The sequence below is a fragment of the Corvus hawaiiensis genome, chromosome 18 (assembly GCF_020740725.1).
Source record: "Corvus hawaiiensis isolate bCorHaw1 chromosome 18, bCorHaw1.pri.cur, whole genome shotgun sequence".
Taxonomy (NCBI): Eukaryota; Metazoa; Chordata; class Aves; order Passeriformes; family Corvidae; genus Corvus; species Corvus hawaiiensis.
In genome coordinates, this window is record NC_063230.1 from 11877255 (window position 1) to 11902039 (window position 24785).

Here is a 24785-nt window from a genome sequence, read left to right on the forward strand (position 1 = left end):
TGTAGGAATATCTAATTGACACATGGAATGGCTGGAGCAGCCATGAACCTCCCAGGGCCTGTGTCTCCACAGCCCAACACCAATTCCTGCTGGCCCAGAGCTCTGTGGGTGCTGCAAAAGGATGGATTGGAGTGGGGAGGGGCACTGGGCTGTGCTGGAGGTCTCCACAAGAGGAAATTGTGGTAAATCCAAATTCTCTTCAATCCCTGTCGTGTGCCATGGCAAGAGTGGTAAGATCTGAGGCACTCATGTGCTGGGTGTCCCTCAAGGCACTGGGGTGTTTCTCTGGTTTCTCCAAGGTGAAGCCTGTCCTTGCCATCCCCTGTGGAAAGGCTGTTTTTCCACACAGGTCATGTTTGCCTGTTTCTGGTTTGCTTTGGGATGTGTCAGGGCTGTTGTATTCAGCTCTGAGTTAAGTCAGACTGACTTCAACAACAACACATCAATTTTCCTTGGAACACGAGGACCTGGTCCCAGCAGAGCTCAGGCCTCCACAGGGGAACACAGAGATTTTCTGCACACACGTCCCCCATGGTGGGGGTTTTCTCCTTAAACCCCACAGTCCTTACCCAAAAGGGGCTGGATCTGCTGAGCTCTCAGGTGCAGATCTTCCCCCATTACCTGATTGCTGTTTGCTGGACTCAGCTGCGACCAAAATGCCCAAATTAACTGGAAACCCCCAGGCTAAACATCCCTGCCGCGGGTCCAGGGCTGTGCCTTTGCTGTTCCACTCGAGCTCTGTAAATCGCTGGTTTGGGGTGATGGTTGAGGGATGGGGGATTTGGAGCTCCAGGAGGGTGTCACCTGTGCTCATTCCTCATCGCCCTGGGAAGGAGGACAGGGATGTGTCCTTTGGGATGAGGTGATAGAAAACATTTAGGTTGCAGGAAAAGCTTTAAGCACTCTCAAGGAGGAAACCCTTAACAAAGAAAGAAACATCTTTCGGCTTTAAAAGTGCAAAACTGGAGAGATGTTCATTCCTTGGAGAAAACTGAAGTATTTCCAGTTTGGTCCAGCAGAGGTGCTTTGGGTCCCAGGTGCTTTTCACAGCTGAGTTTTTCTCAGGACTTCCCAAACCAGCTTGTGTTTGAGAGATGGAGGGGAACCCTAAACATGAAGAGGCTTCTGACAAAACACGAGCCCATAACTGCAGGCAGGTTAATCCAGGCCTGATTCCTGGATTTTACATCCCACACTGATCCCTGGACCTCCACCGACTTCGTGGGACTGATCTGTGTCCGGGCTCAGCAGCAGCTCTGGGCTCAGCAGAATCACAATTTAAGTTCACGACTCTCCTGGATCTTTGCTCGCTGTTTCGAGCGATAGGGGAAAAAAAGTTTAAAAACAGTGAAAAAAAAGTTTAAACTCCATCCTGCGTGTCCTGTTCCGGCAGTTCCCGCGAACCGATGAACCGCGGGCAGTCCGGGGAAGAAAGGCTGCGGAAACGGGAAATGTCGGAGCGGGGCCGTCGGGGATGGAAGGGGGCCTGGCTTGGGAACTCGCTGAAGTTTCTCGGAGCGCGGTGGGGAGGAGGCGGCGGGGCCGGGCCGGGGCCGCCCCTGGCCGGGGGAGGCGGGGCCGGGCCGGGGGAGGCCCCGCGGCGGCGGGAGGCGGAGGCCACAGCTGGGACCTGCAAGGTACCGGGGAGCGGGGGGCGGCCGGGAGGAGCGGGGCTCGGCCCGGTGGGTGCGGGCCGGGGTGGCGGGGTTACAGCGGGACCCTCCCGGGGCTGCCACGTCCTTCCCCTCGGGGTCCCGCCGCGGCCCGGGGCTCCGTCCCGCTCTGGGCGTCGCCATGGCCGCTCCGGTTGATGCTGGCGACAGGAGAGGTTGGGGACTCTCGAAGTCCTGGAGGCTCCATCCGCCGGCGGCTCCAGGCCCCGCGGCAGCCCCGAGGCCGTCCCGCACGGGGCCGGGGGCTCCATGCCCGGGGCCGCTCTCCGCGGGCTCCGCTCGGCGCCCGGTGGCGGAGAACGAAGGTGCTGCCCCTGTGACGGCACCGTGGGAGCAGCTCCCTCCTCCCGGCAGATGACGAGGTGGCCGGAGCTGGGAGCGGAGACCACCGCGGCCCCGGGGAGCCGAGGGGAGGGCGAGCAGCCCGGGGACACGGGCGGACCGGTGGTGGCACCGGCGGGCTAAGGGACGCTGGCGCCGAGCTCCCCGGGCGGCTCTGGACAAGGACGGGTGCCCGGAGAGCGGGATGGGGACGAGCTGGCGGCAGGAGCGGATCTCAGAGGGTTTGTGGGTGAGACAGCCTCGCCGGGCTGCCGAAAGAGGAAGGGAGGCTGAGGGGGTTGCGATGGGAACACGAGAGCCTCTCCTGCAGTCGCGCAGCCCATCTGGAGGCTCCCGGGTCTTGCTCTTCCAGCGAACTCGGAGTTTCACCCATACGGTTTTCATTGCTGGAGCGTGGCCTTAATCAGGAGTTTGGTTCGATAGTCCTGCCCCTCTCTGGGTGCCCGCGGGAATGGGCTGAAGCCAGGATGCCCGAGGGTGAGGTTATGAGGTCAGCTCTGGACGGGAGGAGATGGGGAGGACAGTGTCACCCACCTGCCAGGCTGGAATGAGGGCATCACCTGCTTAATTTGCCTGCAAAGACTGAAATAACAGGGCGTCATTAATGTTAATGGAGGGAAATTATGGCTGTTCCTCATCTTGGCAGTGTGGCCGGAGGGAGAGGATGCCGGGGTCAGCTTGACCAACAGCTTCCATGGATCAGTGTTAGAAACACAAGGGCAGCTGTTCCCACCTCCATCACAAGGTGCCAGATAAGGGCTGGGGCTTTTTGCTCCTGTAATCAATGCTTTGTTTGGAGAAGTTTGGAAATACCTTGTGAGGAAGTTCCTTGTTGTAGAGCAGCACGAGGTGCAAACAGAACTGGGAGGGCAGCGGGGGCTCTGTGTGGTGCTGGGGGAGATGATGCAAAACCAGAGGTACCACCATGAAGCAACTTCCCGTCAGCAGGGCCCAGCCAGCTGTGTCTGAATGTCACGCTCTTGTCAGCCTTTCTGGGTGGAAGATTTGGCATCCTTGGTCAGCTCCGAATGGGGAGGTGACACTCTTCTCTTGTCCCTCAGACGTCGGCAGGGTGATGCCAGCTTGATCCAGAGCCATGTCCAAGTACCTGAAGCACTTCACAGTGGTGGGCGACGACCCCGTGCAATGGAGCAACGACTATCGGAAGTGGGAGGAGGAGGAGGAGGAGGCTGGGGAGAAGCAGCCAGACTTGGAGATCAAACTGGAGCCCCCCAGGAGACACATCTCCTTCCAGTACATGATGAAAAAGCTCTTCAGCTCACACAGGTTTCAGGTGAGGCAGAACAAACCCAGGCCAAGGGCACCTGTGACAGCAGAGTCGCTGTGGGACGGAGCTCAGGAAGCAGCACTGAGCTCGTGAGCCCCCACGGTGCTGCAAGAGCAGCTGCTGCTTCTGAGCTGAGCTGTCCTGTCGGAACGGAGCTGCTCTGCTGCAGGTGCAGATGTTTCCTGAGAGGAGACAAGCCCCAGTGCACAATCACCACAGCTCTGGAACGTGCTCTCCTCCAGCTCCCTGAGCCCCCCACGCCAGGCAGGGTCTGGTGGGGAGCCAGGTGGTTCCATGTGGAATAAGCATTCGAGGCAGCAGGAGTGGGAGTCCTGTGTGGGAGCAATGGAAAGCTCCATGAAACACAACCAGCCGAATCAGGGCTGTGGGCACTGGGGTGTGTTTAGCTGAAGGGCTACACTGGCTCCTCTTGCTCCTCTGTCCGTGCTGGGAGGGGATTCATGTTGGTTCTTCTCCTCCAACAGATCGGGGTTGTCTGCTTGGTGATCCTGGATGCCTTGTTGGTTCTTGGGGAATTGCTGATGGATTTGAAAATCATCAATCCAGACAGATATAACATAACCCCAAAGGTAAAATGTGGGGAAATGTCAACATGCACAGCAGTTCCCTCCCTTTGGTGGCTCAAAGTCCCCTGGATAGGCTGGGCAAGGCAGGCCCTGGACCTCTGGCCTTGCTGAGCCGGTGGTCACAGAAGAAAAGTCCTCAGCACTTCTCCTTGTAGAGCCAAACCAGAGGTGCCCTCAAGCAGCAGAGGCTTTCCAGCCTGCCCTGCCTGTGTGCACACTGCGGGGGCTTCCTGGCTTAAACTTGTGCTCTTTTCCCAGGTTTTCCACTACCTCTCCCTGTCCATTTTAACCATCTTCCTGGTTGAGGTGGGGTTTAAAGTCTTTGTCTACCGCCGGGAGTTCTTCCACCACAAGTTCGAGGTGCTGGACGGGATCGTTGTTGTCGTGTCCTTCATCCTCGACATCGTCCTCATCTTCCGGGAGCACGCGTTTGAGGCCGTGGGGCTCCTGATCCTCCTGCGGCTCTGGAGGGTGGCCCGGATCATCAACGGTGGGTGCACAACCGGGCTGGATTTGCCAAACTTCCCTGAATTATCTGGGTTTTGTTCTCTTCTCAAACCCAATCCTGGGGGTCTTGCCCTCCCAGCAAACTCAGAGCTCCACCCGTGTGGTTTTCCTTGCTGGAATGTGGCTATAATTAGGCTGCCATTTCTTTAGAGCAGAAATAATCTGCTGCTTGTGTTGGTGTGATGCCTCGGGTGCACAGCAGCCAGGCACATTCCCCCTAAAAAACCCCATAATCTGTTCCTGCACCCTTCTCCTGGAGAGGGATGGCTCATGTTCTGAATTTCCATTGTAGGATCCTTTTGGCAGGGGAGCCCCTGTCTTCCTGAATCTGCTGCTACAGCAGAGTAGGTTCTAATGCTCTGTTCTGCTGTGACTCCATCATCCCCTTCAGGGATGCTGCGATCAGGAATGTCCTGATCTCACTCTGGATCTTTCTTGCTTGAATTCAAAGTGTTTGCCATAAAAAGAGAAATAGAAAATGTCCCTGAATCAGACTTCAGTGACTTCATTGTTGTAGCTATACATTGTTGCAAACAGATGTCAATTCAGGCACATCTGAAACAAGCGTAGCTGGAAACACTTTCTTCTTTCTTGGGGAAGGAATTTTGGGATTCCAAAAAATATGGCAATGAGATGATCTCAAATTCCCGCATGAAACCTCATCTCAAGCTCTGTCCTGTGCCTATGTGCTCACTTTTGGTGGGTGCTCTGTATTTGACACAGCTGGGATCAGAGGAGGGGATTGCTGGGGCTGCGTCCATTGCCCTCAGCCCCTTCCAGTGGGGAGAAGGTGCCTGGTCGGCAGCTGTAGCCAGAAAGAAGAGAGATGTCAGCAGCTTGTGGCTTTTGTTATTTCCGAGTGAAAGTCAGAAAGAAACTGGATTTGCATGCGGCCGTGGGAGCCACGGGAGCCTCACTTTACAGCAGAACACCGGGACTGCAATTACAAGTAAATCCCCTTATCCTTGGGTGCTCCAGGCTCCCTGCCAAGCTTTATGCAATGTCCACCTGCTTGGAGCAGAAAGGGACAAAGGGAATCTGCCCCACGCTGGGGTGTTGGGTGTCAGTGCCTGGGCACAGTTCCTGTCGATGTTATCAATGCAAATGAGCAGCGGCGTTGCTTTGTCCTCGGAGAACTGAACCCCCAGAGCCCAAACTGGTGCCTGGAGCACTGGAATCAGCCATGATCCAGAGGAGCTGTGTCGGGAGGGAGAACATGATGTTCTTCGTGCTCTCATCAAGCTGCTTTGTTTTATTTTTTGGGAAGAAAATGTCTTCAGTGTGGGGGCTGAGTTGACATGGAATCCCCTAATGCTGCTTAGAGGGAAGTGCCACCTCTGCCTTGAGGAGACACTGCCTGCTCTCCCTGCAGCTGTGCAAGGTGAAGCCGAAGCCTTGTGGACCTGAGGATGTGCCAGGTCCTGTTCGGCCAGGCCGGAGCGATCGGCCCAGGGGATGGAGGAGCCCTGTGCCCCAGGCTTTGCTCTGCTCTCACACCTAAAACTGCTAAAACACAGCAAAGCTGCCCCAGCTGCACCCCTGGGCTCTGCCAAGGGAGCAGATTCAGATTCAGGATTTGAATGACAGTCAGAGTGATTAATTCAGCTCCGAGGTCAGGCTGCCTCTCCCCAGCAGAGTATCAGTATCCAAATCCCTCCGGTGGTTGACTTAAAACCCTTCCTCATTAAGAAAGCACTTGGGAAGGGTGGTTGAAGATGACAGAAGCTGAGCTGGAGAAGAACACGTTTAACTCCTTGAGCACAGAGCCTGTGTGCTGTGAACTCCTGCTCGTGGCTGTTTTACAATGTAAAGCAAACCCACTGTGAATTGTTCCACAGGAATAATTTTATCGGTGAAGACCCGCTCAGAACAACAAGTGTCCAAGTTAAAGCAAGCAAACCTGAAACTTGCCACAAGGGTGGAACAACTGGAACACAGCTGTGTGGAGAAGGTAAAAAAACACTTTTAATTTGGGTTTACCTGCTGCTGGGGATCCTTGTGCAAGGTTGGCACTGTTGGCTTGGTTTCCTCATCAGAAAGTGTGGGGTGAGCTGGGCTGAAGCAGCACAGCCCTGCCCGTGCCTCCCTGGGCTGCTCCTCCTCAAAGGAATGATGTCCCTACCTCTGTCCTACTCCTTTTGGCCAGGTTGTCCTGTTTTCCTGCAGCAGGAGATACGTTATAGCAGTGGGAAGAGCTGTGGGAACCTGGGAAGCTGCTCGCAGGCTGTTAATGATTTGAATTTTGTCTCCTACAGGAGCAAGAAATCGAGAGGCTGAACAACATATTGAAACAGCATGGACTCCTCAGCCAGCAAAAATAGGAGGCCAGTTTTCCAAGGTGGGAAATTTTGCTTGGAGATTGCAGTGTTGGAACCTGCCAGCTTGACCTGAAAGGTTTTTCTTTGCTTCCTCTTGTATTGTGTTTTCTATAAACATTTTCTATTAGACCCCACTTTGATCAGACCTTGGGATGGCAAAAATAGTTCTACTGGAAAATTATTCACATACAGTCCCTGTAAACAGCAATTTTTTTCCCCTTCTTGTACAGTTGTACAGTCAAAACCACAAAATAATTTAATAAAGACACATCTTTACAAGCTATACATCCAGAAAAGTACCACTTATTTAAAATAATTTCGGTTTTTTCTGTGATAGCATTCTTTGTTTGCAACAAACTTGCAGTATAAATGATAAGAACCCAGGCTGAAAAGGTAATTTCTTCTCTACCAGCTGCCTGTTCATCATCAATACTTCTCTTTGCCAACCATTCTTTTCATACTGTTGGTAGTTTCCTCATTTTTGTTGCTGTTTGTGCCACTTTGTTATTTATATAACATTCATTTCAGAAACACCAACACACCACTCCTTTCCCTGACAAAGAAATCAGCCCCAAAATAGAGGCAAACATGTGCCATCTTACGTCAAACAATGCCTTGTTCCAGTAGCAGATCCCAGTTCTGATACTGTATTCCCTCATCTCTTCTTCCCTTTTCACTGTTCCTTCACAGACCGTGGGGCTGCAAAGTTCTTTGTTTCCACAGCTCATAAATCCATGTATTAAAAGAACTGGAATATGTAAGAACAGATGTAGGTGAGTGCACCACTGGGAACAGTCAGACTCCAGAAAAGCCACGAAAAAGCAAATTCTAAAGGGCCAGGCTGGTGTTTGAACTTTTTCAGGTATTAGAGTGTCCCTGTGGAGAGGCTGTTTGAGAGCTGAAGAGTGAGGTTTAAGAAGTGGGAATTCTGAGAGCTGGTGACTGCAGCAGGTGTCTCCAATGGATTTCAGCCCCACTCAGCTGGAAGGGTCACTGAGCTTTGCTCAAAGCACAACTCAACTGTTCAGATTTTTAAAGGAAGGTAATTAATTTGTGGGACAGGAAAAATAGCCAGAAATATGTGGCTTATTCATCTATGAAAGGAGATAAAGCAGAGGCCTTATCTAATAGCACATGATGACTTTAATCAGCAATTTAGCTCTGCTGTTATGGGATAATGAACCTGCTTTCCCTGTGTGTCCCTGTGCTCTTCCCTTCCCCTCCTGCCTCTGCTGGGCAGGCTGGGGCTGGATCCCACGTGCTGGAGGAGTGGTGGCTGTGACTGGTCCAGAGGCACCAGCAAGTTCAAACGGACCTTTTACCTCTTTGCAGAGTTATAATTGGATACTTTCCACCTCATGGGGGTTTCTTCACCCTAACCCTTCTGAGGTTTTCATAAGGTCTCACCCTTCCTCTCCTGGGCAATTTTAGCCCAGTATCTACAACTTAGAAGAAAGTGATGGCCTATTACAGTCACAGGATAAACAATGGACTAAAAATAAGAAAAAGCAGAAATACGGCTTTTTCTTTTTTTTTTTTTTTGATGCATGCTTACCTTAGACAAATGGATAGAAAAAATCAAAGGGTAACTTGATGTTAATGGTGGGCCAAGCTTTGTAGCCTGGCTCTGCAGGTGAAGAGATGTCAGTGAAAACCACAGAACTTGTTATAGGAATAATCCTTTCCCTTCCTGAGGGAAGCTGCAATGAAAATACAACCAGGACTTAGCTTCAGCCTTCTATTTGTACAACTGTTTTGTTTGGTCTGGGTTATATTGTCAGCTGTTATTTGTTAAAAGGGTTTGGGTTTTTTTCCTATACATTTCCATGTTTCTTTCCATAAATGATGTATAGATTTTTATTGAAGTGTGTTTTGGCAAGGAGCCCACAGTTGTGTTTGAGCTGGAAGAGAACTGCTGGCTGTAATACATTCTAATGTGAAGTGCTGCCTTTAGATAAAGAGATTATCTGGGTCACTGTCACACAGCTGATACCCAAGGAAAACAACCCACTTGTTTCATCTTAAATCCTGTAATTTAATTACATACCTGCTTCAGTGTGGTGGTAGTGATTGTGGCTGTGACATTCACTATCCTGGCTTGTGGATTGACCAGGGATCCGTATTTAGTCCACTTCACTTCTATTCCCAGTGACACTGGTATTTGGCATGAGCTCTGCAAGGTGTTAGAAATCATCTCATTGTCTACCTTATGCAGAAGCCACTACAGTTAATTAATTATTTGTGTCATTAAAAATGCAGAATGTCCCCAGAAAGCTCACTGGGGAGGTTACCAGAGCAGCTGGACCCAGCACTGTTGCTGGGCAGTACAAAATCCTGAACTCTGCCAGGGCAGAATTTTGAAGGCTACAATCTTTAATATTTTATGAATTTCTTCTTGAACTATCACACTTCTGGTTACAGAAACCATTCACTCTTTGGTTGTAGAAGCATGCAAGAAACCATCCACAATCTTATATTGTGTTTCAAAGGATTCTCTCTGTCTTACCCTGGCCTGATGTAAGAGGGGAAACACTGTTTCTGTTTGTTCACTCTTTCACCTCTGGTGCTTCATCCTTACAAGAGCAACACTCTAACCTGTGTTTAAACACCTCATTTTACACCCAACATGTAGCCCTGATCCATAGCCGAGGTGTAAAAATAACTTCCACAGCAAGAGTGAAACTCCTCCTCTGAATATTCCATGAGTTCCCTCCAGCTTCTTTCTGCATTCCCAGCCCCATTTTTTTTCTCCAGTTGGTTCCTGCATTTTTAGGGTGTGAAGCTGAGCTGATGCTGCAGCACAGGCACAGATCTCGTGAGGGTGGAGGGGTGGAAGTGGCTTAACTTTCACCTGTTCTGAGATGTGGAGCTGAGTTATTGGCACCCAGTCGAGCACATCCTGGGCTTGAGAATTCCCAAATGAGGCCACGTACTCAGGAAAGCTTTGGCCCTTCAGCACATCAAGGAGGGTCTGAGCCAAAGGCTGGCATTTCATAGCTGCTGTAATTCTTCCAGAAAACACACACAAAAAAAGATGAGTTACAGCAAAATCCATTGGTTTGGCACAGTCATCACTTCTCCTTGCTCTCTGCTCTGTTCAAGCCTTCTGGCTAGAGCTGCTAATGTACACAATATTTCCAAGAGAAAGACCATTGTTAATTAAATGACATTTTTTATAATTAAATACACCATTCTCAATACTCCTTCAGCTGTATAAATGGCCCAGGACCTGAACAGAGCCTAAGGGTAAGGGTTGTCAGAGGGTTAAAAACATTAAATTAAAAAAAAAATAATAAATTACTTCTTACCGTAACTTACAGCCTGATATCATGTTATAACCAAATAATACTGGGGCTCTGGCTCCCTGTGCTGCCAGGCAGTCCTGGGTGGATGTGCTCTGCAGAATGGTGAGTTGGCTGTGTTTGTTACTACTCTGAATGATGCCAGATGTAACACACAGTTAAGGGAAATTAAATGCTTGATGGATATCATGGCAAAAAAAGAATCCTTAATCATATCCTTAAAATAAAGCTGCAAATGCTATAATAGCTCAAGACTCCTCTCACGGTGTGAAAAAGCACCAGAGTGTGCAATGAAGGGCTAAATGTACCTCACTACACAGTCCCAGGAGACTGCAGTCAGGACTGAGTCATTCCCTCCTAAAACACAGCCAGAAAAGCACATTTTTATTTTTGGTAGAGAACAGGTGTATTTCATAGATGTCCATGCTAGAAAGGGTTTGTGAAGATTGACCAGAGCAAGTGCAGCAAACAGAAATCCAGCAGGGAAAGGATATCCTTGAGGCCGGAATCCTGCTCTGACAGGCAGCCCAACAACATAACCAGGATTGCCACTGAGAGGAACTGGCTGTGTATTTTCCTGCAATGCAAACAGAGAGCATTAGCTCTTATCCTGCACTGAAGTGGTTGAAAAACACAGAAATATTTCAGTTATTTCAGGATTATGACCTGCCTTGAACAATGATGGTAAGACTGTAAGTAAGGCTTTGCTTTCTCTGTTATAGTCACAAGCTGGGGCTTGTAAATGTGACAGACTTTGGAGGCATTTATAGCCCAGCTCTGAAATGCTGCCTCATCTGGGTATCCTGGGCAAGTTCTATTTTACCTTGCTGCTAACAATTGTTCTGATTCAAGTTTAATAAGTTTTGTAATTAAATGTCTTTCACCAAGTCACCTGTGACACCTCCACAGTTACCTGAGTGAAGCTGATTTCGAAGCTCTGCTCTATTGAAAGTGCTTCTTTGCTAATTGCCCCCAAGACAAAAGCAGCAGCTGCTTCTATTATTTCTCCTGTGTCTGTGTGGGTAATGTGATAATTCACCTGAAAATTAAATGTTTTAGATATTAATTTGAACAAATACATAAGAGAAACTAGAAAAAAAAATTAAAACCATGCAAGTATTTTCTTTCTTGCTTGCTTAAGAAACTAAATTCCAGGGTGGGGATATATTATATTCTCTAGAGGCTGAAGCCTCTTCAAAACTGACTTCTTGATAAACCTAAGCATAGACACAACGTTCTACTTTAAAATTAAAAGATGGTGTGCAGCATCTATTCCTCTGTCTCTCATTAGTGTGCCTGAAATCATCTTCTCCCAAGCATAAAGTAAATTCTAAATTCATGTCATTGTCTGTTGTGCCACATACACACAGTAATAACAAGGATTTCAGCCTGTCTCCATGTTGTATTGCACAGTTATTATTTTGTTGCAAAACACTCTCTTTTATCCCAAAGTCAGTGCTTCTCCTGTGACATTTGCTTTGGAGATGTCACAATATAGGGAAACTGCAAGGCCTTCCTGACAGCTTTGCAATTTGGCAGTCAAGTGACTTGATGCATAGATGCTTTCCATCAGCTATAAGGGGGAAAGGGCTGCCAGACCTACCCCAAGAACTGCATTGATGCAAAGTCCATCCAAAACCATCGGGAGCCTTAGGACGTCACTACTGTTCAGTAAAGTCCTCATTCCATTCTGACCCTGGACAACAATGGACTGGACAGTAATATTCACCTGAAAAACAGACTCATGTTAGCTCTGAATACTGGGTATAATTAATTTTGGCTTTTCTGTGTTATTATATGTGTGACCTTTCCGGGTTCTGTTCCACAGCAACAGCAGTCAGTAATTCTCTGAACAACTGCTGTGTTACAAGTACTGCTGAAGCTCAACCAAAGGGTCTGGGTTTAAATAAATAAAGAGGTTTACTTGAAAAGAGGGAGTTTTATATGAGAAATGTATCAGGCTTGAAAGTTTGCAGGCAGCATTTTAGCTTGGAGTTGCTAAGTATCATTACTGATAACAAATGATGTAATTTTTTTAATGTAAGGATTTGTTTTGATCAATCAGTGAAAAATTCCCACCAACTGTAATTAATAAGAATTTTGCCCACAGCTCTTCCAACTAATTTAGAAGGATACTTACCATCTGACTTGATTTGGGCACCTGGGGGAGAATAAAAGGACAAATTAAAGCAGTAGCAAAGGTCTGACCTATTGCAAGTAGCAGTCAAGTAAAGCAGGTAAGGCTTTGTCTATTTAACTCTTCTCATAACAGTAACTTTTATGTTATGGAGTTACTTGGAAATCCACCAGAGTATCCACGAAGTGTGAAAAGAACTGCTATAATCCAATCCCCTCCTTCCTCTGATTCTTGGAATTATTCAAAGACCACCAGTTTAAGAAACCTGCCAGGCTGTGCTTCCCAAAGAAATGAAGAGCTTTTGTCGTCCTGTTCCCCAGTTTCACGGTCTCTAAACCAATAAATGAGAAGAAAATATCTCTTTTGTTATACAGCACGTGAATATGTGTTGCCCCACTGGAAAATTTCCACCAAAAATATTTCATGGAAAGGCAGAAATGTTGGGCCAAGGTCATCAATCAGGTCTGTAAAATACTCCCATGGGAGCACCACTTTGTCTAAGGTTTTACTTTTCTGACTTTCCAATGAATGTTTGAGTCACGTCTTTGGGAAGGAACCACGGATTGGACTCTGATCATAAAGCAATTCTGCAATTATGATGGGATACTGAGAGCAGTGACTCATCCACTGCCCCAGCAGGGAACACATTCCTGGGAGCTGGAGACCTGAAGGTGATGCAGGTACAGTTTGTCACATATTTATCATCCCAAGGTACAGCTCAGCCATCAGAATCAGCTGGATGAATAAAGGTCCCTGTAAAGATTAGACTCATGCTTAGGGAACGGTGCTATTTCTGACTAGGCTAGAAGGAATGAGCACCACTCCTGAAGTTCTGTTTATCCATGACTGGGGTGATGGATGATGTCTTTGGAGGTCACTGGCAGGCAGAACTGCTGCCTCCCACTGCCTCAGCTTCCCCTCTGGCAGGGAAGCAGGGAAAGGCAGGAACAGCTCGTTGCTTTGGCAGCTACACACTCCCCACTAACCATTGGGTGAAGCACCACTGTGAGTATCCTGGTGGGAGATTCCAAGAATCCCCAACACTCCTTGATCTGTTGGTCAGATCAGGGCAGAGAGCAGAGATTATCTGCAACAATTCCCAAAACGTTGTTCTCACTCCAGCTGCCCATCCTGGCAGGCAGGATGAGCTCCTGGGGATGGGGCTTCTTGAAGGACCTGCTATCCTTCAGGAAGCCTTCAGGAGGCTCCCAGTAAGCCTCCCTCGGTCACTGGTTTGCCGTTTCTTTTGCCGGCAGCTCCATCTGCTGGTACTGGGAGGGCTCCTGCTCTGCCCTGTGACCACCCTGTCCCCAATGCCATCACTTCTCTGTTGTCACATCCCACCTCCAGCTCCCTTTGGGAAGGGAACCTTCCTACAGAGCATCTCCACCAGCTGCTCGACCTTCTCCAGTTCTTGCATCTGATCCTTCCTAGCATCCAACGTGCTTTGGGCAGAACTGTGACCTCTCCCGAGCTCAGCCATTGCCTTGGCAAGCAGCACAGGGATAAGGGGTTATGGACTTTTCCACTGAGGAAAGGGAATTCATCATTAAACTCAAAACCACTCAGCTGCTGGAGCCTGGCCTGAACCACACTTGTTCCTTCTGGTCCTGCAGCCAACAAGAACTAATTTTGGGAGGACATGGAGACACTCAAGGCCCTTCTGAGGCAGTGTTTTCTCCACTTCTTCCACAACAGGAGGATCAAAAGCCAACATCTGGGAGCAATCCTTGGCTGATTTCAATGAGATCCTGAAGGAGCAGGAGAGTGATCCCACCTGTGAGGGTGTGAACTGCTTAGTGGGCTTTCCTTGCTTTTGGGAGCTTTGGAATCTGTGAGCAGCCTGGAAGGGATCTTTAAGCAGTTACTCACTGCTAATTAAATTAATTTAAATATTTACATAAATTAAAATAATTTTAATGGTGAAGAGATTGCTCTTTCTTTACGGCCTCCAGCTTCTGGAAGGAGCCATCAGGTTAAGGTATGATGTATTTCAGTTTCATTTTTTCATGAGTGATTTCTTTGTCTTCCTGAATATCCTTACAGGGGTTTTATTTATACGTAAGACATCATCCCCCAGGTCAGAAAGGGATGAAAAAGTAGACATAGGCTTTGAAAAATAACCCCAGACTGGATTTGAGTAGGCAGAAGCCAAAGAAACTTGCTCTCAGTCATGTTTTTTGGGAGCGTAAGGAAGGCTGTGCCAGCCCTCACTATCAAAAACTGAGACTTGGAGGAAAGGGGCAGATGCAAAAGATTAAACCTGATAGGTTCCTCTTTCAGTACAAAGATTTACCAACTCTTAAAAACTCAGATTTCTTAGAATTATGTGTTCTGGTAAATAGGCTTCTTGGAAAAGCCTGAACATGCACAGAAACATGAAACTGCACTAGCTCAGTGACACGACCTTGGCTTTTCAAAACTATTATTTTTTACTTTATCTTTGACTATATTATTTATATTTGGCTAAGCAGAGAACAGCAAATGCTTCTATTACCAAAGCTTGAAGTAAAAACATTCCCAAAGGCTTTATGTATAAAAGTCTGCTGTAAAGGGTGATGTTTCTTCCCAACCCACAATTTAAAAATCCAAATAAAACACCATATCCCTCAGTAAACAGAAATTACTTCATTCTGCAGATGCAAAAATATAGAAAATGTGATTATTTCAGCTATGTGACTGTTTCAAATCATACTTACTGCCAAAATGCTGGAGTTGATATAAAACAACATGCTAAGTGCTTGAATGCTGTCACATTTTTCCACACTTACTGATCTAATGCATTTTGTGGCTTGGTTTACTAAAAACCCTGGGAAAAAAGAAGTCACCAAGTATTACCGGGGGAAATGAAAGAGCAATTATGGAAAGTATAAATGAAAAACGAGACAAGAACCTTAGGTACAAGCAGAAGTGAAAGTAAATGTCATCTCTATTGCAGATAAAGTTTCATGAGAGCTGTGAAGAATGAAACTTTTTATATTCTCAAAAAATGCTATGAGACAAAATATTACTTCTTAACTTGTAGAAAAAGCTTCATTTTTCAAATTACTTAATTTTTGAATCTCATAAGATTTTTTTCTTTCACAAGAGTCTTCAGTCCTGTAATGACCACCATGACTGTTATGAGACCACATTTAATGATGACAGCGGGCTTTGGAAAATGCAGGTGTGGGTTTGGTTGTGGCTTTTTTTTTCCACCTCCACCTCTGCAGATTTTCAGGAAATTGCGTGAGAGGTTAAAATGTAGAGCTCAGCCTGCAAATCTGACTGGTGAGAGGAACCCCTGGACAAAGGGAAGCTGCCAAAGGCTGCCCAGGCAGGGCTGGTGTGGTGCAAACCCCTCCTTCCTCAGGGTGTCACCCTTGTACTGTTTGATTAAACCAATTATGCCAAACAGGACGTTTTATTGTTGGATAAACAACCCATTAACAAGATTCTCAGGGATTTACATATCTCACTTGGAATGTTGAATAGAGATGCAACACAATTTCCATTCTATGCCTTTAAAAACCAAACAAAGCAGAGAAACAGAAGCGATTTGAAAATCATTGGCTCATGAACCTTTATCTGAATTCTCCATGGGGAGTGTGCCAGCTTTCTGACTGACTAATCTCAAGCCAGAGCAGAATACTCTAAAGCAAAAAAAAAAAAAATTGGGATTCAAGTGCATTTTCCAACCTGCAGGATTCGCATCAGAGCACCAAGAAGAAACAACAGGACTTGGCAGCCTTAGAAACGCATCCTCTGTCTGCACAGGAACACCATACTGCCAAATAAAAACCATAGTCAGGTACACAGATGTGTTCCAGCCCATGGAAAGTTTCAGAGCATTTTTATTAACAACAAATATGAATAAAACCAGTACTTATTTCCACAGTATCTCTCAATACTGTGCAGCAATGCTTCAGCCACTGCTGCTTTATGTTGAAAATAGCAAAAAAAAAAGTGACTTATTTTTCAAAGATCTTAAAAATCTAGCTCACTTTTTAAGTAACTAAACACAAAATATTACACTTCTTTTTACATTTCTGTGTTTAAAGACCAATATAAATTTTGCCTCTTCCAGCAGAACTGCATTATTTAAAAGCAGATGCAAACAATGCTGATTTATTCTTTCTGGAGCAATCTAATACTAATTACATCAAATATAATTTACCTCCTATTGAACCAGAGATAATTTACCTCATATCTGTACGTTTCATTTGCATCAGGGGGATTTTGAGCATCTGTATCCAAATTCCAGCTGTCAGGCTCAGCACTGAAAGTAGCACCTCCAAACTTGTCAAGCAACTGATCAAAATTTTCTGGAGTTGGGATTTCAGGGGATTTCAGGTACACGGCTTGTTCATCTGTCAAAACATTAAAAGAAGGAGGTAACTTTAGGGAAAAAAAGATACAGAAACAATAGTTAGTAACAATGAGACAACTTTAAACATTATTTATTTAGGATGCTAAATTATTTACAAAACACCCCCCCAAACAATACTTGTTTTTTCCAACAGAGAAGGCCAAGAGTCACAGATGTTTAATTCCATGTTTTCACAAGTGAAAGCATCACAACATAAGGATTGTGAGCAGACAGAATTACAAGTTTTCTGAGAAGTTGAATAAAATAAAAATAGTTTTAAATTTAGTCTTTTTCTGGTTCCTAAAGAGCTTACAAAAAATAACACCACAATGCTTAATACTGCCTACAACTCTACTTACAGTTTGTAGCATGAATGCAGAAAATACTGGGATTGACTTGGTCAATTAATTTAAATATCCTTTCTGGTGGATTTGCTTCAACATCAAGAGAATATACTGCAGCTTTCTGACTACACAGCTGGCTGTCACCTCTGCAAAGAATAAAAATAATAAATGAATTCACTAGAAGTTAGTGTTGACCAGATTTTCAAATTCTTTTCATGTACTGAGGCAGCACCAGAAAAATAGAAAAAGCATGAAATTACTGGGTTTAACACAATTTGTAGAACAATTGTGCATCCTTAGAAGGCTCTGTGCTTAATAATAAATAATAATAATAGAGAATTCTCCCACGTTTTATTTAGCAGAGGAAAATGTGAGCAGCAACATGAAGGAAGGTAAGAAACAGAGCAGGGGAAGGGAAAACCAGTGGCAATATGAGAGAGAAAATGCCACATTGGATGGGATTCTGATGGTTAAGGCCCCAAAAATGCAGGGCTGCACCACAGGCCAAGCAGAGCTCAGCAGTACTTTCATTTTTACAACCCAAGTGGGATGTCAGACCAGGAAAACAGGTCAGTTTTGTGGATATTGGAATAATACCCATTTTGGGCAGGGAGTGGGAAAAATTCCTACTTGAGATGCATGTGAAAGAAATGGCAGAGTGAGGAACAGGAGGTGAAATTACCCAGCTTGTCTTGGGGAAGTGTTTAAGGCTGTGCCCCAGGTTCATGAACAGCCCAGAACTGCAGGAGAATGTGCCAGTTCAGACCCCAGGAGCACTGGTGTGTCCTACATGCTACAAATACAAGCTGCTGATCCCTGTGAAACTGGTATTTAGCAGGATAGAGCAGTTAAGGACAGGCACTGGAGAAGTGAAATGACTTTCAGAAATTTTTAAGCTCTTCCATGAGATGAGTAATTTGTTAATAGGATCCCATCATAAATCAAACCCTTTTGCTGCTGTTTCAGATGCCACAGGGCCTCCACCTTGGGATCAGCCAAACTAACACAAAAATGCAAATATATGTAAACCTAGATGTAAATAATGAGGCCCACAACACTTGCAGACACTGAAAATCCCCTGGATTTTCATGCAAAATAAACGTTTTACACAAAAGAATTTGGGGAAAGAAACACGACTTCATTTGAGGCATTTCTAGTTGACAAAGGCAGCACAGCCACCTGAGGCAATTAAAATGTCAGTCAGGAGGGCGTTGATTAGACCTTTCTGATCTATAGAAATACCTATAAATGGGGAGCAGGAGTCTTTGTGTGCCAGAACAATAAGAAACCACAGTCTGGCATGACTGCTAATTCAAATTTCAAAGCACCAAGAATAAACCCCAGTGCTCAGATTGGCATAATTTATACAGAAGGTGGGTTGAAAAGCTGCACTTATTGTTCTGAGAAGTCACCATGAGATTTTTTGCACATTATGATTTTGAAGTGAGCTTTCTTAACTCCTTTTGAGAACATGGGATTGGGTGAAGGTGTTTTCAGATAAACTAAACAGCAAAGAAACAACTCTTGGCTTTAATCTGTCGGTATAACGTTTCATTTTAGTGTTTGTGAAGTGGCAGACTGGCAGTGGGGGAGCAGGTTGGGATGGTGACTTTTAAAACTAGGGTCAGAAAAATGCTCACACTATTTCAACAAGCCCTGAATTGATCCAGTGTGTAGCTGATATCATAAATGTAATCAAAGAGGTTACTGATAAATTGCTGGTGATCTACAGAAGTGGCCAGATGGTTCTGTGGTACCAGTTTTCTTAACTTCCAGACACTGCATTGATGAAGATGCATCATTCTTCCCCCCCAAAAAAGCATCACCACCTAAGTGCCCACAGACAGGAGCACAGTGAAACAGGAGGAAAGCAAGGAGCATGAGAAAAGAAGGAATGAGTGGGAGAGAAGTGGGTGGGAGGTGGATTTGCTGTTCTGCCTGGTTGGGGCCAAAATGCAGGAAGGACTGGTGAAAGGGGGATCAGGATGGCAGCAGGGAGGGTTAGGAATTGATAAGAGGAGAGGACAGAGGCATGCAGCAAATGAACCAAGATTTTGTGCTTTATGGTTATTTCTCCACTCACGTGACCACAGGAACTGAGCATGTGGTGAAGAGGCTGAAGTCCTCAGCGCTGCAGTCGGGGTCGCAGCAGCAGTTGATGTCACACTGTGCCACCAGCAGGTCACAGACACACAGCTTGGCAACTGCACCAGAGATTGAAATGAGAACTGGAGTGGGGACTTCACAGCATGTCCCAAATGCTTTCACTTTTCACCTCGCCCTGGTTTTGACAGTGGTCAGAAGTCTTCTCCAAATTCACGTTTTCTTTAAGTCATTTTTAAAAGCTATCTTTTCTGCTACTGAGCAAATTTATTTGGAACACATGGACAAAACCAAGACATATTAAAATCTGTTCCCTGAGAAACAAAACCCCGGCTCAACAGGGAGTTTGGAAGTATGATAATATACTCAGCCCTGCAGAGGAAAAAAAATAAGAGATAAACACACCTCGTTTGTATCTGCTTGTTTCAGCTTATTGGGAAGAAAAATAAAACATTTTGAAAGAGCAGAGAGATGTTTATAAGTATTGAGGATGTCTCAAGGTGCAGGAATATATTTCCCTGATGTGCCAAGACAACCACGGTTGACTTCTTTGAAACTGTTTTTTCTCTCTGTTTTTAGGTACTGTGATATATTGCAATCACAGGCAGAGTAATTGCTAATAAGTTTGTAAACTGGCTCAATAAAATACACTTGGCAACTTCTTCAAACTCCGAGGTTTTCAAGTTTATAAATTCAAAAAACAGTAGATATTACTCTACTGAACTGTTTGTAAGAGTTGCTGTTCTATAATAAACCTAGACTTAAAAATAGCACAGAATGAGGAAAATTAAGGCCAGTGTTCTACAGGAAAGACATTAAAATACTTTTTTTGTAACTAACTCTTGTTTTATTTCACTTTGACTGTTGCCCCCTGGATGTTCTCTGACCACGTGAACAATATCCATGTATTTCCTGGAATCTCTGAAGTTCTGACTGTTCTGTTAGCTGAGCTTAGCCCTGGATCCTTAGCTCACCCTGTAAACAAGAGAAGTTTAAACATGGATGATTAGATTGCAAACTTATGTCTGTGAGATGAGGGATTTAAGTCTCTTTTCCCTAAGGACGTAGCACTGGGACGGGTTTCATTTGGCAAATAACCCATGGAAAGCTCAGCTGACGGCAACACCACCGGGATATAAAAGAGTAGCCAATTATACAGTGGGAAACACCTGAGAACACAGTAACGAAATTTTGTGAGCTCTATTTTTATGACAACGTATCCACAGCACCAGGGCTCAGCCTTGGGACAAAGTGTGCAGCCAGCTCGGGGTGCGCACGGAGCTCTCCAAGAACACCCAGGGCCGCTCTGGGCTCCTCCGCCAGGTCGGAGCTGCCCGCTGTACCCAGAGCAGTGCTGGATGCAGGAAACTCTGCCCTACACCCCCACCGACCCTCAGGGCTATGGCAAGCCCAGCCTTGTGCTGTCCATGCCACGAGCAGCGTGCCCAGGGCCTGGGGGCTGCTCAGGGGCTCGCTGAGTCTTTCTGAGGCGGCTCCGAGCCTCGGCCGCAGCTGCCATGGGGTGCCCGAGCGGCGCTGCAGCGAACCCCAGAGATTCCCGGGAGAAACCGGGAGGCTGCCACGCGGTTGTGCCAACCCCGGGCGCCGCACTGGGAGGGGGAGGCCGCGAGCGGGGCTCCCCTCAGCCAAAAAGCGCCGCCGATGCCCCGCAGCGCCCGGAGGGCACCCACCGTCCGTAACCGGGGCCGGCACGATGCGGGCCCGGGCCTGAGCGGCATCGTGAGTATCTGCGGGCTCCGCGGCCGGCTCTTCTGCCCGGAGCGGCGGCGGCGGAAGGAGGAGGAGGAGGATAAGGACGAAGAAGACCCCAAGCCCCGGCGCCGCCATGGCGGCCGCCCTTAGCAACGGCGCGTTGCCAGGGCGCGCGGGGCGTCACGGGAAGGGCGGGCCCCGCCTCTCGCGAGACTTGGCGGGGCGGAGGGGAAGGGGAACATGGCGGCGCGCCCCGGCGGGCTTGCGGGCCCTTCAGCCGCCGTCGGGTTCCCTCATCGCCCCGCAGCGCGGGGAGCCCCTGGGAAGAGGCCACACGCAGGGTTCTGGCTGGGTGTGGCCGTCGTGGTGGTGCTGGGCGGCCGCTTGTGCCACCCAGCGGCCTCAGGAACGGCTCAGTCCGGCGGTGATGAGGGGTCGGTGCCCCCCTCAGTGCCACGGGAAGGGTTTCAGGTGTCGCGATCCAAGTGTAATCCACGTAGGTGGTTTGGGAAAAAGTTGTTGGAAGGCCCCGCGTTAAAAAAAAAAATTGGGAAATGGCCCCTTGTGAGATACAAAATTCTATATTTCACATACTTTTGCAACGTTGTTTTTAGTAATCTTCCCTTAAAGAAATTTTTTAAGTGTTAGAAGTTTCTCCTTTTGAAGATGCTGTGGGTCCTCAGTGCTCAGTGAACATGCTCATTAATCTTGTTAGTAATCTTTTCATGTGCACAGTTCTCTGAGGTCTTTTTCAACCTAAATTTTTCTATTTTTGTACTAATTTGGAAAAACTGGGCTAGAGAGTGACTAAATGAGCACGGTTCCTTCAGGTTACCTTAGAGATGTCACATCCAGGCTTTAGTTCCAACCAAGAAATTAAATTAATATTCATGAAGTTTGTGATCTGCATTACCTGGCATGGGACCTTATTGCTCTCTACAACTGCCTGACAGGAGTTTGTAATGAGGTGGGTGGAGATCAAGCTCTTCTCCCTGGAATCAAGTGACAGAAGGAGAGGAAACAGCCTCAAGCTGCGCCAGGGGAAGCTCAAGTTGAAATTAGGAAGAATGGAAGGGGTTGTCAAGCATTGGAAGGGGCTGTCCAGGGAAATGGTGGAGCCCCCATCCATGGAGGTGTTCAGAAAATGTGTGGATGTGGCACCTGGGGACATGGTTAGTGGTGAGCATGGCAGTGCTGGGGTGATGGTTGGACTCGATGATGTTAGAGGTCTTTTCCAACCTTAAGAATTCTGTGATTCTTTGATCTGTTTTTATTCCCCTGACCAGGTTCATGACTGTCACCTTGAAGGGAAGGCAACAAAACCTCTAAAAAGCTCTAATATTCCAGCTCCATACATTGAAAATGGAAATAATTCCACAGTGCCCCTCCTTTGCAGTGTCCACATCACAGGAGTGAGGAGTTACAAAAGACAGAGCACTGCCAGGCCACGGAGGTCATTTGATGTTATCAAGGAGCTGGTAAAGGATGGATTTGAAACAGCTCCATGTCGTGGCAAAATCCTGGAGTCATCCCCATGGAAAGGCCTCGTTCCTCCAAGGACATGGTGACACAAAGGTGAGAACTTGGTGTGCTCCGCTCTACCTCAGACCTTACACCCCAAAATCACCTCACCAAAAATAACCTCCAACCTGCCTTCCTTTGGAAATGTAATCCAAAATCTCTGTGTTCACCTTCCTCCATGGGGATGAAGAGCTGGTGCATTCAGTCTCTTTGTTTCTTTGCTGCTCCTGAGGTGGCCAAAATGCTGCTTCTGGTGTTGGGTTTGTTACTTTTTTCAAGCTTGAAAAGTGCCTTCAAACATTTCCATTTTGAAAAGGAACTGTAAAAAATGGCACCATAGGACTTTTTTGGTTTTTTTGCTTCTCACTGAGGCTGTACCAGGACTGGCTGCAGCCACTGAAGAGAATGCATGCCTGTATTTGGAGGAAATCCTGGGAATCTTTACAACTCCATCTCTTTCACTGTCCCACAGTGAAGGAACAAAAAGAGAGGCAATCCAGCAGGAAGGACAGCTAGGACAGTGGCTGAGATACAACCTCCCTCTGGAAAGTCCCTTCAACTTCCTTGACTAAGCTCCCACATGCTCAATTAACAAGGAAGGAGATGTTTCTCCTCCCTACAAGTCCTGCAAAGTTGGAAACTTGGAATTTATTTTGCAGGCTTGGAGGGAGACTGGTGCTTGGTTTATTTATCATCACTGGTTGTGATCTGTGTTCTTGTTCCACTGCAGTGCCATGAGATAATGAATACTAAAACACCCCTACTTGTTAGTTTACATCCTTCTGATGCCTTTAAAATCAGTAAAAAAGGGCTGATGACATTGCACAAGGGAAAACAGAATTTAATCCATTCTTCTTGCATCCAGAATTACTTGGCAAAGCTGATGGTGCACGGGGGACCAGACTCCAAGATGAAACCAAGCCTTGCTGAAATATGAAAGCACAGATTGCACCCTGGCTGAATGTGGGCAGGAGCTGGATGAATAAAGAGGTATTAATTCTTACTGCATCTACCATTGAAATGTAATAGAAGTGGGCAACTGTTCAAAAGCAAAGTAGGATGGAATTAATCTGGTTTTCTCATGACCTTTTTTTTCCACTCAGGAGCGTCAGGACTTCACTCACAGCAACAGTTCATCTAAACCTATTTCCAGTGCTTGCTGTAATAGAAAAAAAATCACCTTTGTCATGCAGTGAAAGGCAAGACAAAAGCCAAGTCTAAGGAAAACTATTTTAAAACCCATGCCCCCCCCAAAACCCACCCTGGTGCTGGACTTCTGAAACAGGTTCCAAAGAGCAACTCTAAAAGTGCAGGATAAGGTCAGGATGTCAATAAATGATGCTTGTTCTCCATCAGAGAGATTTTAATTTATCCTGTCAACATGAGTTAATTAATAATTAAAGAGGGCACTGTGATCCTTATGTGGGAGGTCCTATAAAATGAAAATTCAAGCAATTTGAGATGCAGTAGATTCCTGTTTATTAAAAAACGAGTTCAGGGATTTACTCTATTACTCTTTCAATTATGGTTTAAACAGCAAGCTTCTGATGTGCATTTAAGCATTACAGAAGCTGTGGCTGCCCCATCCTTGGAAGTGTCCAAGGCCAGGTTGGATGGGGCAGAATAGTGGAAGGTGCCCCTGCCCATGGCAGGGGGTGGAATGAGATTGTCTTTGAGGTACCTTCCCAAGCCATTCTGTGATTCGTGTTAGTGATCTTCTGACTCTGCATCTTCTCTTGACTCCTCATGTGGGAAGCCTTCTCACATTAGTTTTCTGTTTAATTCAGCTGTGCTGTCTTGAACTTCATCTTTTCAGGGCTAACATCGGGATTGCCCTATGACAGATCACTTTAAAAGTCCAAGTGGACAGGCATTTGGAATTAGAGTCCAAACAAAGTCAAACCAGGCTGAAATAAATTGCATTCTGGTCTAGCACAACATTAGCCCTTAAATAAATAGTGAGGAGCTGGGGCAGTCTGTACAGCAGATGGCATTACAGGTAATACTTATCACACTCCAATCTCAGGGCTAAGATACTTGGGAGGGAGGATTGACGTCAGCTACAAGTGAATCAGTTTTAAACAAGCTGAAAACCTGCTTATGTCTTCAGCACTTGATTACTTTGTGCAGCACTTCTGCTTTGCACTCCCTGGTGCATTTATTGCTCTGAGCAAGCCTAGCAGGAAGAGTTCATTCTGTTTTTGCAGCTTAAGTGAGCTGATGTAAATAGATCTTGGACTTTGAGGTGGGAAGATTCCACCCAGCTGCAGTAACCAGGGGGATGCCCTTTGCTCCAGTTTTTGTGCCAAATTTATGCATTGGGGAATTTTAAACAAATATCACTTGGCAGGATATAGACCCTCAGGGTACAAGAATAACACTGAGCAAGGCAGCAGGGCATGGGCTGGGAGGGATTTACAGGGAGAACTATCCAGGCTGACATTGAACAGTGGGGAAAACCAGTTCTGAAGTATTTTATTAAAAATAGTTGGGGTTTTGTCTCACAGGAGCCCAGAGATCCTTTGAATGAAAACCAGGAGCAGTTTTGCATCTGGGGACTGCGTCCTCGTGCAGGAGTGACAGAGTTCATCAAAGGTTACTA

The 24785-nt window shown here is 46.5% G+C and overlaps 3 protein-coding genes across 5 annotated transcripts; 2 read left to right on the plus strand and 1 right to left on the minus strand.

The window, feature by feature from the left end:
- The first annotated feature begins 3111 nt into the window (after positions 1-3111).
- Positions 3112-6998, plus strand: HVCN1 (hydrogen voltage gated channel 1). Its single transcript, XM_048322399.1, has 5 exons — positions 3112-3309; positions 3789-3893; positions 4149-4380; positions 6236-6348; positions 6653-6998. The coding sequence occupies exons 1-5, from the start codon at positions 3112-3114 to the stop codon at positions 6716-6718; spliced, it is 714 nt and encodes a 237-aa protein (XP_048178356.1). The 3' UTR covers positions 6719-6998.
- Positions 6997-20832, minus strand: TCTN1 (tectonic family member 1). 3 transcript variants are annotated; one of them, XM_048322395.1, is made up of 16 exons: positions 20641-20832; positions 18930-19050; positions 16862-16992; positions 16337-16503; positions 15833-15920; positions 14854-14963; positions 12158-12178; positions 11621-11746; positions 10931-11056; positions 10512-10594; positions 10024-10164; positions 9567-9723; positions 9369-9476; positions 8763-8897; positions 8271-8415; positions 6997-7463 (listed from the first exon to the last, which is right to left on the minus strand). In XM_048322395.1, exons 1-15 carry the CDS (start codon positions 20795-20797, stop codon positions 8272-8274), a joined length of 1815 nt encoding a protein of 604 aa, XP_048178352.1. In that variant the 5' UTR covers positions 20798-20832; the 3' UTR covers positions 6997-7463; position 8271. The 3 variants fall into 3 exon arrangements, with proteins under 3 accessions (XP_048178352.1, XP_048178354.1, XP_048178353.1); XM_048322396.1 differs by lacking the exon at positions 6997-7463 and adding an exon at positions 7476-8160; XM_048322397.1 differs by lacking the exon at positions 9369-9476 and having other exon boundaries at positions 8763-8888; positions 20641-20831.
- Positions 20833-20892: 60 nt separating this feature from the next.
- LOC125335098 lies at positions 20893-23544 on the plus strand. The gene is made up of 5 exons (XM_048322391.1): positions 20893-21133; positions 21616-21834; positions 21949-22237; positions 23049-23173; positions 23287-23544. The coding sequence occupies exons 1-3, from the start codon at positions 20903-20905 to the stop codon at positions 22228-22230; spliced, it is 732 nt and encodes a 243-aa protein (XP_048178348.1). The 5' UTR covers positions 20893-20902; the 3' UTR covers positions 22231-22237; positions 23049-23173; positions 23287-23544.
- Positions 23545-24785: the final 1241 nt, after the last annotated feature.